This window comes from Corvus cornix, chromosome 4, assembly GCF_000738735.6.
Source record: "Corvus cornix cornix isolate S_Up_H32 chromosome 4, ASM73873v5, whole genome shotgun sequence".
Taxonomy (NCBI): domain Eukaryota; kingdom Metazoa; phylum Chordata; class Aves; order Passeriformes; family Corvidae; genus Corvus; species Corvus cornix.
This window is the reverse complement of record NC_046334.1, coordinates 49,551,515-49,567,617: the sequence shown is the minus strand read 5'-3', so window position 1 is coordinate 49,567,617 and position 16,103 is coordinate 49,551,515. Positions and strand designations below refer to the sequence as shown.

The following is a 16,103-nucleotide window of genomic DNA, read 5'->3' as shown; positions in this document are numbered from 1 at the left end:
CAAAGTACTACAAAAACTGACTTGAAGGGAAATGTGTAATGCACCCATTTTCTAACGCATACAAAGCACCCTAATGGTTTATTCATTACACGTTAGAACCTTTTTACTTCCCAGCATTTCAAACTGGATTTGCCCCTCTTAGATCTCTCAAAAATCTGTACCAATGGAAGTGAAAAACAGTTAACCCATGCCCAGTCAACAATCAGTCATTTATCAAAGTAAAAAAATTAGAAACCTTTAGTCACCTGAAAAATTAGTCACCTTTCCTTTTGGAAATTTAGCCATTGATAATCAGAGACTTGTTTTTTACCTTTAAAATCTTTTACTGGGAAATATTTTTCAGATTTGAAATTACATTTCCCATCAAAAATTAGAGACAGAAACCCCCAAACCCCTACTATTGCAAATATCTTGACAATCACAGAATGGCTTAGGTTGGAAGTGACCTCAAAGATCACCTAGTTCCAACTCCCCTGCCATAGGCAGGAACACCTCCCACTAGACCAGGTTGTTCAGAGCCCCATCCAACTGGCCTTGAACCCTTCCAGGGATGGGGCATCCACAGCTTCTTCTCTGGGCAACCTGTTCCAGTGCCTCACCACCCTCACAGTAAGGAATTTCTTCCTGAGAAACCTGCCCTCTTTCAGTTTGAAACCATTCTCCCTTGACCTGTCACTATATGCTCTTGTAAATAGTCTCGCCCTATCTTTCTTCTAAGTTCCCTTCAGGTACTGGAAGGACACAATTAGGTCACTTCTAAGCCTTCTCTTTTCCAGGCTAAACAATTCCAGTCCCCTCAGCCTTTCCTTGTACAAGAGGTGCTCCATCCCTCTAATCAACTTGGTGGCCTCCTCTGGACTTGCTCCAGCAGGTCCATGTCCTTCCTGTGCTGGGACCCCAGAGCTGGATGCAGCACTGCAGGTGGGGTCTCACCAGAGCAGAGCAGAGGGACAGAATCCCCTCCCTGGCCCTGCTGCCCACGGTGCTCTGGATGCAGCCCAGGACACGTTTGGCTTTCTGGGCTGTGAGTGCCCATGGCTGGGCCATGTCCAGCCTCTCACCCACCAGCACCCCCAAGTCCTCCTCAGCAGGACTGCTCTGGATGTGTTCATCCCCAGCCTGTGTTGATACTGGGGGTTGTACTGACCCAGATGTAGCACCCTGTACTTGGTTTTGTTAAACCTCATGAGATTTCCATGTGCCCACTTCTTGAGCCTGTCTAGGTCCCTTTGGATGGCATCTCATCCTTCAGGAGTGCCAACTGCACCACTCAACTTGGTGTCATCAGCAAATTTGCTGATGGTGTGTTTGATACCTTCACCTATGTCATAATGAAGATATTAACTAACACTGGTCCCAATACAGACCCCCTGAGGGCCACCACTTGACACCGATGTCCCTTGAGACTCTGAACAATTGACCACTACCCTCTGGAACTATCCAACCACTTTCATATCCATCTAACAGTCCACTCATCAAATCCATCTCTCTCCAATTTAGAAAGAAGAATGTAGTGGGGGAGTGTGTCAAAGGCCTTTTAGAAGTCCAGATAAATGACATGTGCAACCCTTCCCTTGTCCACTGATGTGGTTACTCCACAGCCAGTATCAGTCAGGCAGGACTTACCTGACCATTATCAAACATGGACACAAAAAGAAAAAGCTTACTAGTGTTAATCAATCCTTACTATCCCTGTGTCAGGATGGATACTAAGATCCTGGACTTATTTGATGTGAATGGCAATGTTTTTGGTACATCAAAATGCTCATTCAGACAGGGAGACAGCTCACTGTCCTGTTCCAAGTAAGTTACTTTCACAACCCTGTTTCCACAGCAACGTTACATGAGAAGCAAGAACGCGACCAAAAGATCCGTCAGGAAGGAAACCTAAAGAAAGACTGCTTCCAGGGCAGGAAGGCCTTTAGCACACACTCCTGGTTGCTCCCTACCACAAGGAAAAACTTCAGCTCCCAGGCAGGCACGTTTCAGGGACAAACCTTAGTTTTCTGCAACACCCTTGGGGATTTTCTTACATCAAGAACTAGAAGTAATAGTAATGGCTTAAACCCATTACTTTTCCCTCAATCCAACTTTTTTCTCCTTCATATGAAATATCTCAAGAAGGTAGAAACACGCACACATTTAGAGCATTGGCAGTACATTTAACTTGGAGCAGCAGGAAGGCATGCTTTCACATAGCCAGGAGAAACATACTATGAGACATATTTGAAAACATGCTTTTATACCAAGAAGTACTACATATATCTGAAACAAATCAATGTTACGCCTGCAGTTTTATGCACCTGACTGAATTAACCTGAAAGGCTTGTTCAATGCAGGTTTAACAAAGCATGTAAGTGATACACTACAAAAAGCAGAGAGTTTAAAAAGTAACACCAGCAAGAAAAAGAAGAATTTACCCACCTTCTCATGGCCCCTGGGACAGAATTACGTGTACTGTGTATTAGCAGACTGAAATAGCACCAAGTCAAGACAGACAAGGAGAGCAAACACTCACCGACCATTGTCACGCCCCACGCCCCAGACTCTGATGCTCACGATGGGCTGCGAGTGCAGAACTGTGCGGTCCATGGGATCAATCAGGTTCAGCATGTCATTTTCCAGTATAAGGTACATGTCTTTGCCCTGCAATTCCACACAAAGTACAATTACACAGTACATCACCCTCTCAAACTGGCTGGGCTCAAGGTGTTACATCTGTGCTGTTCAGCTTCATCTTTACTCAAAGTTTTGGTTTGTTCCAAGAGCCAATGAAAAAAGTTCATATACTTCTGGTATGAAAAAGATCTAAGATGTTATCTTGCTGCTATATTTTTAAACAATCCCAATCACAAAAATCTTTGATGTCTTTTAAATGCAACTCATTCAGACCCAAACTACTGAGTTACTCAACAAATTATGTGTTTATCTTTTTTTCAGTACATTCTTCCAAATACATGAGAAGTCATGATCTGTCTTACTACTAAAAGCTTACAAATAATAATATATGTAATGTATACTAAATGTATACATTAGTAATATATACTAAAACCTGTACTTTTGAGGCACGGTTCCTCCCTTCAAAGTATTTTGTTTCCATAAAATTTAACCAATGGATTATGGGAACAGACAGCAATTTGTACATGTCAAAGGATTTATGGAATACTCTTTGAAGAAAGATTAAAGGGGAAAACCCAGCACTAAGACCTGAATGTGAATTCTGCTAGTGACTGTAGAATCCTGGAGGCAGGACTTCTCCCTGGTTCTTCTGGCATGTAAGAACAAGGATAATGCTTTTTTCTCTTATAGGAAACGAATTTAGAGACAATTTTCCTTTTGATACTAATTCACAAATGTTCATCTTCCTCTTCTTGATAGCATTTGTAATAGGTCTGCTGCCTCTTCTATCACATGTAATATCCCTCTTCTTGGAGGCTGTATATATATTCTGCAGACCACGAGATCCCACAGAAATGATCCTGGAACTATTGCTGAGCAGTAAGACAAGCTCCTGCCAATCAGAAGGTGGAAGCTATCAGCTAAATATAGAGTAATTTGTTTCCTCTCTTGTGCCAGAATCTATACATGAACAGAAAGAATGGACAGGGTCTGAATCCCTACTGACTAATGTTTCAAAACTGACCTTTTTCTTTACCTCAGTGATACAGAAACCCTCTTCCCACTTGGTTACAGTGGCTCAAGTCTTGATGATGTCTAATTTTGTGTCTGTGTGAGAAGAACATTCATGTCACTCTGTCAGGGCTTTCTGCCACTGTTTGCAGGCAAGGCAGCAAGGGGCAGGCACTGCTCATCTCCTCTCCCAACCCCAGGTCTCCTAACGGATTCAAAGAGAAGCTGTGACACAGAGCTGGCAGTGCAAGTACCAAGAGGGATGTGGGAGAGATAGGCGACACCTGGTATGTGCAAAGCCAACACAAGCATATTTTGCCTGATGGAAAAAGCACAACTGTGGCCAAGATGCAAGGCTGGATATATAGGCTGCTCCTGGAGAAGCAGAAACAGATGTAGCTGTGATAGTCATGCAAAAAAATATTGGGGCAAACCAGCAGCACTGAGCTGTTAGTGGCAGACAGAAAAAGAAACATCATAAAGAAAAAGAGGGAGAAATTTGCTTGGAGGTCAGAAGCAGTAAACAAATTGTGTGAAGAATGCAACCAAGTGTCACAAAAATTGCTTTCTGGGCCCATTTTCTACTTATATATTTGTTCCACAAGGAAATTATTACAGGAAGGTAAAATCTGTTCGTCATGCAAAATACACTGGGATTAGAATAATGAAACTGAATCCAAATTAGCTGGAAAAAAATTGGAGAATGGGCAGATAAGCAACATAAGCCACAGGAAATTATCCTTGCAATGCTCAGGGGGATCACTTGTCCGCAGCCAGAAGCAATATATTTTGCTAAATTTTGTTGCCTTATTATACAAAAGCTATTTTAGAGATGAAAACACTGCATAGGTCTAAAAGAAGTTATTTAGACAGGCTGGGAGCTTGAACATGGGCTTTAATGTCTCAGACTGCTGAAGAGCTGCAGAGATCTGATGGTTTGAAATGAGGAAGAGGAAGAGCCATGCAGGGAAAGTGCATAAAGGAAAGAGAGGCTCAATCCCAGCAGTTTTTCTGGAAGTGTTAGAGGCTGCTGTATACAGGTCAATGGCAAGAACCACTTGCCATACTTTTTCATGTAAGTGGTATTGTAATGTACAGAAATGTAATTCATGGCAAAAGAGCAACACAAACAGATGAGTAGCATTTTTGTTTTTAGATTTTACAGAACAGTTCAAAATTTATAGGTAATTTCTTTTGGAGCAAAGGGCATGAAATCCCACATGAAATTCACTAACAAAGCTTCTTCAGGGTCAGGATTTTACCCACGGTGTGGGAGTTCTTTGTGGTTTGTTCTGCAGTTTTTTAAACCATGAAAACTTGGGGCTACTCCTAACCCCAATTTCACTTTTATTACATTCTAGCTAAAGTAAATCTTCAGGCAATCTTAAAACCCCTACATACAGTCATCTAGCTTCATAATAGATTCCTGCTATAATTGCTCCATCTGATATGTCATGGTGGAGTACAATTTTTTCAGATTCCTCTCTAAAACATGCCTCTTCTAATCATTCTTGAAGCCTTACATTGCAGGCAGGAAAATATGGCTGGATGTAATGAACTCCTTTAGAATCAGAAAGAGTTTACTTCAGGAGCTGCCTATTCAAGCACAGTGTCTCTATTGTTTTGTCAGGCTGACTTTTTTTTTTTTTTTTAATGAATAGCATTCTTAATTTAAACATCCATTCAAGAGGACCAAAACTTTTCACCAACTTGGCTTGAAAAACTGCAAGGGTTTCCAACAAAGAACAAGGGGATTGACATAGAGAAATAGAAAAAAATGTGAACATTATCTCTTAAAACAAAACAAAAGCATATGAGCTCAAACTAAACAATATATTTCAAATTGATCAAAGTGCTGCCATCTGAAAAATGGATGAGGTTACACACATGTAAAGATATTGGGGTTTTTCTTCTCCTTGGGTCAGCAGTAAGTCCAAAGTCCATGACTTACACATATCTAATTGCTTGTCTAGCCATATTATCTAAATAAAACTGTTCTCAGGTGTAAGAAAGAAAGGAAAACAGTATTACTCTGTTCATTTATATGTACAATATATATTTCTCACATATAACCCCTTCTGAAGTTATTTTAAATAGATAGATAGAACACTATAAATGTGTTCCTTTAAACATAATTTTAATTTTTAAGGGCACTTTCTCCCAGTTGCTCCCCCGTAGTGTCTCAGCATTGCTGCGGTCATAGCCAAGATAGTGAACTCAAGCCACAGACTGCAACAGTAACTTGGGAGACTGAATGTTATTTTTCCTGAAATTTATACTGAAATGTAGACAAGTCTTTCTTTTGATTTCTTTTTTGTTTGGCAGGGCCATTTCTCTTAGATCACACAAGGGAAAGTTACACCATTCACTCTTTTGTCACTTTTGTATTCAGATCTTGTGTGGCAAATCCACATTATTGTAACCCTTCAGAAAACACCTCAGGAGAGAGGTAGAAAATAAGATTTGGCAGAAGTTTAAGTTTTTCCATGAACAATCAAATAAGAAAGATGTTTTACTGTGGTTTTGTCTCCTATGCCCTCTGTACATCCTACCTTTTCACTTCGGACCCCTCAACATCTTCCACTTCTTCATCTATCCCCAGCACACCTATTTTCCACACCACAAAACCTAAAGCTCCCTTCAGTTTTCCCCAAGTTCCCACAGTGTTATCCTCTCTTTGCTGCCAACTCAGAAAGAAGCACAGAGCAACTGTGGTCCAGTCGATGAAGGCACACTGACCCTTCAGTAAACCAAAAAAGAGGAAAGCTGGGTTCTCTCTTTTTCCCTCAGTGTGTGGGAATCTGGCATCCTTCAAAACTGCATGACACTGGTGCACAGATTCAAGAGTTATTGGAGAGGAGCCAACAGACAGACTAACGGTATGTAATTAATTTCCTTCTGAAACACTGATAAAATAATCATCTGAAGATAAACCATCTGTCCCTCAGTTCCAATCTTCTCATACATTTCAGAACCATGAAATGGAAACAAGCCATGCCAGTGTGGGTTTCCTTAAAGCCCTTTGTCATTGTGAAACCTTTCAAAATGCGGTTACAAAGCATCACACCCAAATCTCTGGTCAGGAGGACGACTTCTACTGAATTTCAACAGTTTGGTTTGTGTGTCCCCAGCACTGCCATTGCACAGGTGTGTACTAGCAAAGAAGTAACATGAAAGCGAGATCTTTGTGGCATCTGCTGTCCTGAGCAGTTTGGAACAAAAATGTCAACATTTTCCCTGAACCCTTTCATATATTGGGCAGTGCCAGGCTGAGGTAGTGAAATCCCAAACACAGAACATGGACATATTTGTCCACAGAATTGTTCCTTTGGGATGTTTTATGATGCAAGAGGGATGTTCCAAGAGGAGGAGAAGTTCACTCTGTTCTTACCTCTCCCCAAATGCCAACAGTGTCTCTGATGTCATTTTTACAGTAAGAGAGTTGTCTGATGCAATTGTTCACAGCAACACTGCTCTTTCCAGGAGCCAGATCTTCTTCTGCCATTTCTACCCAGCCCAGAGATCGCACAGCAAAGCACTATAAAGAAACCAAAAGGTATCTGTCAGACAACAGCAACCAGGTAGTTACAGTTAAAGGTCTGCATCTAGAACAGGAAAAAATTTAAGGTCTTGTAGATGGGTTTATGCTCAAAGATAAGTAAATGAAAATGTAATTTGTGAATGGCACAGTGAAAACATTCAAAGGAACAAAGAAGAATGCATGAATTGCCATGAAAGGTATCTGTGGAGGTAACAGTAATGCCTTTCAATAAAATACTTCTGTTAATATAAAGGAGGAAACACGGCAGCAGTAAATATTAGGACGCACAAATACAAAAAAAAAAAAAGGAAAAAGCAGAACTATTGAGTAGAATTGAAATTTTAGCTAGGATCTAGAGCTCTAACTGAAAAGGAAGAAAACTGGATTATGTCTCTTGTGAGATACCCACTGTCTGGCTCTTAACCAGAAAATTACATTTTTTTGTGGATTATAGCAATCACTTCTATAGTAAGTTTACGTAAGGTAGCAAACAATAACTAATTCCAAGCTAAGAAAAAGATAAGCTATCATAAGAGGAAAGCAGACTTTTTCTAGAAGAAATTTAAAATTACCTTTAAAATAAAAACTCTCTAATTATACATTTTTTAGCAGGAAGATGTTTAGCCAACCAGAGCACTCAGTTGGCAGAACAAGCCAAGGCAACATTATTTTGCACATATGGTACTTTATGCAAACAAAACAAAATGGAAGAAATTGAATGGCACCATCTCTACCCTACATCTTCTAAGGCAGAGACAAAAAAGTGTTAATTCTGAAAAAACACCAAAACCTGCTCATTTGCTCTCAGGCTTTATGGTGGGAGAAATACAGACATCACACTAAGTCAATAGGAGTTTGTCTATGAGACAAGACTCCTTCCAGAGCACGTTACAGGTGTCCCACTCTCAACTGCGGGTGCACCGCCAGCAGTGGGCACAACAGGCTTACTGCTGTACCTCCTGACCAGACATACCCAGTGCTTAAGATGGTCCCCAAAGGTTCAGCAGTAGGAGGCCAACACTCGTGGCTCAGCGCTGCTGCCTTGTGCCACCCGGCGTTCTTTGCTGTCGGCAGCATCCTGCAGGTGCCCAGGAAAGCAGACAATGATCCTGGGAGCTGCAGGAAGGAAGGCAGCGCCGGGGACTGCTGGGAGCCCTGCTGCCTCCAGCAGCACACTGCCACATGGGCACAGAGCCCAGCAGCTGCAATAGCAGGTCCATGCTGGAGTTACCAATCCTTCTTCTTAAGATGCAGTAAATAAATCAGCTTCAGAGTTCAAAAGCTGAATTCATTTGCCACCCTCTAAAACATGCTGTGACATCAGTGAGTTGATCAAGCTCACACACCATCACTGGTGTGCCACTTGGGAACAACTATCGTCAAAAAAAACCTACCCCAAAACACCAAGGTATTTTAAATATGCATGATACGTCAACTTTGGCAAACTAAGGGATGAATAATATTCACCATAAGGGTGAATTCATAAGGGATGAATAAAATTTGGATAAAAAGATTAATGAGTTTCTCCCTCCCTTTAAAACTTCTCCTTCAGCCTTCTTTCAGTTTGCACAATGCACTCATCCAGGCTCACTTTGCCAAGCAGGAAACCCAGCCTAAGAAACTGCCTTCTGTACCTCTGGTACCCACTCCAACGAGTCACTAGTGATGCATCTCATCTCATCTCATCTCAGGTATCAGACAGCAAATACACTCTGCAATTGTGTAAAACTCTTTAATGAGTGTAGGTAAAAAAATTAAAGCCTTTCACGCCTCCAGCTTTTTTGTGGATTTTTTTTTCTTTTTTTTTTTGCTTTGCAGACATGGGAATCAACATGCAAATTCTCCCACGCTGCTGCTTCCTGACCCAGCTCTGCTGGAAACCCACGAAAATGCTGACTTTCAATTCTAAAGGGCCATGAAGGAGAAGGTGAAAGAGGAGACAAAGGAGGGGTCAATACTCAGGGGTGCTCTTCACTTCAGGGCTACACAAGATACTAAAAAAACCATTTTTTAGCAATTAGTAAGGTGGTCTAATCTTAAGATTGCAGAATTGTTTCAGGCACATCAGATACTCATGAATCTTGCTAAAAGTGCTGCTATACCCACTGGGCTATTAAATATTTATCTTTGCAAGCTTTAAAAATAGTAATTTTTTCTTACCAGAAGAAAGGGGTTTTTTTACAAGTATTTAAATATTAAATTGAATAGCAGAATACTAGCAGAGAGAAATATTTTCTAAATCATAAGAGAGGTGAAGAACTAAATATATACAATAAGCATACTGTTTCCTCATTGCTCTTCACATCTCAACCACATCTGCAATTTGTTAGCTGCTCTCTGAACATAAGGATAAATACAGAATCACAGAATGCTTTGGGTTGGAACAGACCTAAAAGATTATCTAGTTCCAATCCCATGCTGTGGGCAGGGACACCTTTCACCAGACCAGATTGCTCAGAGGCCCATACAACCTATACAGCCCTTGCACGGAACAGAGTATATCTTAAGAAGGCCAAAAAATTATGAAAGACTATCAGTTCAACTTGACAGCAGGTAAATCTCTTAGTAGTAAAGATGGTGAACTGTTTTGCTATTTTTTTCCTGGCCTTTTTAAATTCTATGTTTCAAATGCTCCAGTGGCAGCATCCACTGCATTTATTCAGCTCACTGTCATAACAGTACAGAATGCAACTCTTGTCTACCTCACATATTGCCCTCCATGCGAAGGACCTGGCTTCCTTCCCTGCTTCTATTCCCTCTTGGTGCTTTCAAGCGAGGTAGACATGAGAAAGTCCTTGGCTTCTGGCACCTGACAAGCTTTTGTCTGTGTATTTCACAAGAAGCCCTTACCATATCCCAAACAAAATGCTTCAGAACAGCTTCATGAAAACAAACCAATTTCCCAAAGACTTGCTGCAAACAAAAACCTCTCAACAAACCCTAAAAAGACTCAACACGCTACTCACAAGGGAATGCATGTACCTGAGTACATATATAAAAGTAACTTTCTTTTGCTCAAAATACACCTGAAGCCCAAAAAACTTTGTATTTTTTGGTTAACTGAATACATATGCTGATGTGACTCAGCAGTCATGGCTGACCTTCACATAGATTTTCATAACTAGAGAACAGGAGCACCCAGTAACATGTGACACATACCAGGGTCCACTCAGTATCAGTATAAGAGAACTATATAAACACACACCTGTGGAGTGGGAGAGGTAGAAGTCTCAGCATGCATGCCTGCACATCTGTCTTCTCTGCATATTGCCAGCAGCTGGATTATAAGAGATCCACTTCATGTTTTATTGTTGGTTGCTTTTTTCCTCCTTCATTATTTGACTTAGAGGTCTCTTTAAAACAAACGAGCACAAAACCCAGCAGAAACCAACCACCTAGTGTTAGGTCAGATATGACCTAATTTTTAGACTATGGCTGGCTGAGTTAGGTGTGACAGCAGAATTGCTTAGTACTCTAACACATTAACACAGCATCATGGTTCTCTGCCTCCCACCAGTGATACTGACAAGCCAAGAGACAAAGTACTTCCTTTGACCTGAAAGAGCTTTGCTAATGCATTCTCTTTTCTTCTGGAACTAACACGTAGAGGCAAACCAAGCCAAGCTAAAAAACAGAGTGTAGCTCTTCTTCATTGAGAATCTATCAGCTCAGTAAAACAATCATTCCTGGTAATGCCAGTTTGTTAAGCACCTCTACTTGAGGCTCGCAGACAATTAGTGGCAATTAATAATCATTGGCCTGTCATAATTTCAAAGTAATCCCAATGCCAACTTTTGGCTTATGGTAGTCTGCCTAATTTCTTTTCTCTCTTAGAGAAGGTTTCTGTGCCTGGTCAGGCTGTCTGCTTGCCCCCAGACTCTTTTCAAGAGCTGGCAAAATAAAAGAGGTTTGAAGAAAAACAAAAGAAGTTGATAAATACAGCAGGATGAAAGATACTTAGGAATTGTATACTGTGTTTGGAACACTGCTGTTTGGGACCGGGAAGATCAAAGATACTATCACAAACACTTCATGGCTGAGAGAAGTGAATGAAAAAATGTCACATAAACCATGGTATGTCAATAATCTTGTACTTTTATCTTGACTAGAGACTTCACATTTCCTGCCTGGCTATACAGGACATTGTGCAAAGAAATTGCACAGAGGAAAAAAATCCACCTTATCTCACACTACTCCATGAAAAGACAGGTCAACAAAAATGAAAACACAAGTATCGCTGCTTGGTTTTACAGTTCTGGGGAACCTATGTTCACGTAGTTGCAAATCCAATTAATGTTTCAGGGTTAATGATCTGTAACCTAAGAACCAAACCCATAAATGCTGTCATCTGAACTCTGTATAGAGCTGTAAACCTCTCTTGCAGTGCAGTTCCGATCCAAAACATTGCTTAAAGCTGGGGAACTTCAGGACTGAAGAAATGAACAAACCACGGAGCACACTTTTGCTCTTTGGCATTACAAACCCTTCACCACAGGGCAGGGTTCTGCTCTGCAGCACCTTTTCCAAGAGGAACCCTGGAAGGAGCTTTGGCAGGGACACAGAACTGTGACGAAGTTCTACCCATAAGCAAATGCACACTCTAGCTGTTGTCTCATGCAGTGCTAAGCATGTAGCATTAAAGAGAATAAAAATAAAATAATTGAGAAAAACAAAGCCAATACAATCCCCTGCTAAAAAGAGGACAAGAGATCGAGTGAACATGACTGATGGCAGGGTAGTACTGGAAACTGGATGGATCATAAAGGCATGGGTAGAAAAGATCCCACTATAGGCTGAAAATTAATTAGAACATCAGTTTGAGAACAACAAACTAATGTACATTACAAGGCCACGGACAGATTGCTTCTCATATTGCACAGCTGTTGGCAGCCACTATGAACACATCTTCATTAAGAGTATGTTTGCCTTGATGCTTTAAATCCGTGCTACTTATTTCTTCCCTACTTCCAAGCCCACAGGACTTGGGACTTGGTTTTGAGCAGTTTCCCTTTGTTTCCTTTTATATTTTTCCTTTTTAAAGGTTATATCTGCCTGCAGACATACGTAAATCACTACAATATTTAATAAGGCCTTTTATCACAGACCACTGAGCAGGTTTGTGCCCGAGACACAGCATGTAGGTCACATAATTAACCATTTATTATGCAGCCAAATCTTTGAAATTTCACTTGCATTTTCTTTGATGGTGTGAAAATAAAAAAACCTAGTGCATTATTTTATGCTTTGGAAGATCAAGTATCATAACATATTATCTTTCTATTCTGAGAAGGAAATGAGGAAGAAGTATGTTCCAGTATATTTGTCTGCTACATAGCAAGAAAGATTACATTGATTCCAGATGAAAATATTGGAGAAGATCAAAGATAGACTAACAAGAGAATAGAAAGAACTTAGGCAATTAATGAACCAGCACTTTCATTTAATTGACATGAAGAGACTGCAGTGCATCTACTGTCTCAAAGAAATACTGGCAGATGTCACATAAAAGTTCTTCGCTACAAAGAATTCAAAATGCATAATCAAAAACATACTAATAAGACTTTTCAACATTTCCAGCTTCCTGCTGCAGTTCATCTTGTATTATTTAAATTACTGAAAATACACATGAAATAAAAAAATAAGCACAGAAATATTCAGGTCACAACAGAATTCAGAAATCACTAATAAATGCTATTTCAGGCAGATTATTATAAACTAAACTTCCATAGAATTAAATACGGGGGCTTTACAAATACTGTAGAACAACATTTATAATAAATTACTTCTTTAGAGGAGGTCAATATTAAATTTTCTGCTCTCACAGTCCTTTACTCATTCTCCAAGTCACTACAGTCTCATTTCTTCCAGACTTGCAGACTTCAATGTGTAGGATGACAAAAGTCCCTCTCTTGTTTTGAGCTTAATACTTCTGTCTCAGTGGTTCCCCCAGCCTACAGCCAGAGGTCAAATCTGCTCTATCAAGGCAAGAAAATGTTGCATAACATTGTGCTGGTCCAAGATTTTTTAAAATCCCAATTCATTATTGTGTTTCTGAATCAAGTGAAAATCTAGTCATTTGAGCTAAAAATAGAATGAACACTACTATTCTCTACTAACACCCCTTTCTGAAGAAGAAATTAAAATCACCTTATTCTTTTCTCCAGTCTTCTCAGCAAGAACAGGTTTTCACTGTAGATGCTTTACAGATACCTTGACTTCAGATCCTAAAGGGATGGGTTTATACACTTTGCTTTGAGCTGAGGGTGGTTTGGGCTTCCCCATTTAAGAACAGGCAAACATATTTTTCACTAGAAGCTAATAAAGGATGTTCAAATTCGAGTGTATCTTGCAGAGTAACTGAACTGTTAGGGTAACTCAAGCAGATTTCACTACTCTGCAACACACAAACATGACCCCAACAGACACACACATATGCTTTGTCAGTAGAGACAAGCCCTGCAGGAGTTTACAGAGCATAAAGAATGTGTACATTCGTTTCTTTAAAACTAATGCTCTGCACTCGTTAACTTTAACCTTAAATGCTGTATTTTCCCCCTGTAGGCTCTTCTTTGGGCTGACAGATATAAGTGGTTCTAATGCCATCAGCAGTACTTTACTTAGTACTGTGGTGCATAATTTCAAAGGGAATATGCATGACATCCAAATTTTAAAAAAACCCATCAAAACGCACAAACAAACAAAACCCCTGAAGAGCTCCCAACCTTTAAGTGAACCCTTGACCTTACTGAATCACTGGAGAAAAACCTTCCAGCTTCACTAAAGTCAGAATTTTGTCTCTTTAGAAGCAACATTACTACAAGTAATTTGATTTCTGCAGAAGTTATGCTTACAACAGGACCAAAGTCAATGAAGTTAAATCGCTATTGATCAAGTCCCACTTTTCAAAAAAAGACTCAAGCACAAATCCATAGTCCAGAAATCTTAAGCCCAGGTGGACCTCCCACATTTGAGGACCCATTTACTGTCACACTGTCTCCTTGGAGGAGATGGAAGCACCATGGAGTCAGCATCTTCAAGCACATGGAATAATGCATAACTGTGCAACATGGCACTATGATGTATGGCACATCTCATGCTTTTCCATCTCTTAAGAGATAAATATTATCCCTTTTCTCTTGGATGAAATGCAGAAAATTTTGACAAGGAAAACTCATTTTTTAAAGTGAAATTTAGAAGTAGAACTAAAAATAAATATACATGCTGGCTAGAGCTATCTAAATATTGCTCTGTCATTCAACACAATGTTCCATTTTAATTGATTTTTAAAAGAACTTCCTCCATAAATGTACCTTTCAGCAAGTCCACAATGGACAAATAACTCACCAAATTTGTATCACGCTGGTTTCAAAATGTGCCTGTGCAATATATAACATAAATAAATATACATATTTATATATACATATAAATACAAACAGCACCTTTTTCCATTGAAAATCCATGCCATGAAACGGTAAGCACTGTAACATTTCAAACTAGAACAACCTGTTTCACTGAGCTGCCCTACACTGGCAAGCTAATGTAAATAATTGAAGAGAAATACAAAAATATCTGTGAGTTCATTTTGTAACAATACGATGAACAGACATTCAAGAAGCAATTCACAAGCAACAGGCCAATCTAAAGCTGAAGCTGACAGAGGCTACATAGATTGTTTCAGAGGTGGAATGGTCAGTCTCAAGCGGGGAATATGATGGGTTGCAAGCTGTGATTACCTCTGCACTGTGTTAGCAGAGATGCTGGTGAGCTGACAGCAGACCAGACCTCTGCTGGTGGGAGGTCTGCCAGCAATATCAGCCCAGGCTGCGCTAAACTGGGAGGTGCTTGCTGACAGAATCCATTGGTCTGCAGAACAGCCACAGAAACTTTTTGCCTGTGGCACATGAGTATGATGAACTGCTGCTTCTCCCAGTTTCTGTCCATTCCTGAGGGTTCCTTCATCAATTACACACAAAATACTGCTGGACCACGAAAAGTTTACTGTGTTGCACCATAAAACAGTGAAGAAATTGTGATTAAAAACTATAAAAAATAAGCAACATTAAAATATTAAAAAGTGAAGATTCTTATAATAAAAAAAAAAATTGCTTAGCGCAGCAGCCTGGGGTTTTTTGTATTCTACTGAACCACCACAGTTTATTAAATGGCTGTGTACAGCAAAATGCTGTACACAAACTCCAGCCAAGAAAAACTGGACTGGGCACTTCCATGAGAAAAGTACTGAAGATGATACTGGCACTTTGACCTAGTGAAGCAATAGCAACTGCCACCACTAGAAGAAACAGCATCATTTAAAAAAAGAATTAAAATAGGTATATTCATGTTTTCTCAAACACAGCCAGCACTTCCCGGTAGAGAAGCTACAATTTTAAGAGCACTGTTTCCCTTTGGAAATGGTGTCCCATGCCTCAGAGGCTACAGCAGTGCATTGGGTGTTCCACAGTTGCAATTTCAGAGGCAAGGCTGCCTCCAGTGCTGCCTCACCTGACTGAGCCAGGCAAAGCAACCAGGGAAGCTGCCTCCCCACAAGGACAGTGGTCACTGGCATGCACCTAAACTGCCGACAAAACCTGGCATTCATGGCAAGGGTAGGAATTGTTCCAAGGGCAAAGCATGACCCACACAGCTCCCATCTGCATCATTCAACCTCCTGTAATTCACTTGGCATCTGTCTTATTACCCCAACAATGATTCTGGTCAACACACCTGTGGCAGACAAAGCCACTGTCAATACTGGAACTTTACAGGCCATGAAGATACTCTGTTTTGATTTGAAACAGAGGTGTTCCTATGTTTTATCTTCTCTTTCCCAATCCTGCAGAAATCTCACAGCCCATACGCTGTACATTTTGTACAGTGTATCTTAGTAAAGAAAATCCTGATAATGCCTCCAAACTCAAGATGTAATTCTTGC

The 16,103-nt window shown here is 40.3% G+C and overlaps 1 protein-coding gene across 15 annotated transcripts in view; it reads right to left on the bottom strand.

Moving 5' to 3' along the window:
- APBB2 (amyloid beta precursor protein binding family B member 2) overlaps window positions 1-16,103 on the bottom strand; it is a 171,215-nt gene that overhangs the window by 43,657 nt on the left and 111,455 nt on the right. For all 15 annotated transcript variants that reach the window (XM_039550370.1, XM_039550367.1, XM_039550368.1 and 12 more), the window contains 2 exons: window positions 7,022-7,168; window positions 2,519-2,646 (listed from right to left, as the gene is read on the bottom strand). In XM_039550370.1, coding sequence (XP_039406304.1) covers window positions 2,519-2,646; window positions 7,022-7,168 — 275 coding nt within the window. The remainder of the gene's footprint in view (window positions 1-2,518; window positions 2,647-7,021; window positions 7,169-16,103) is intronic.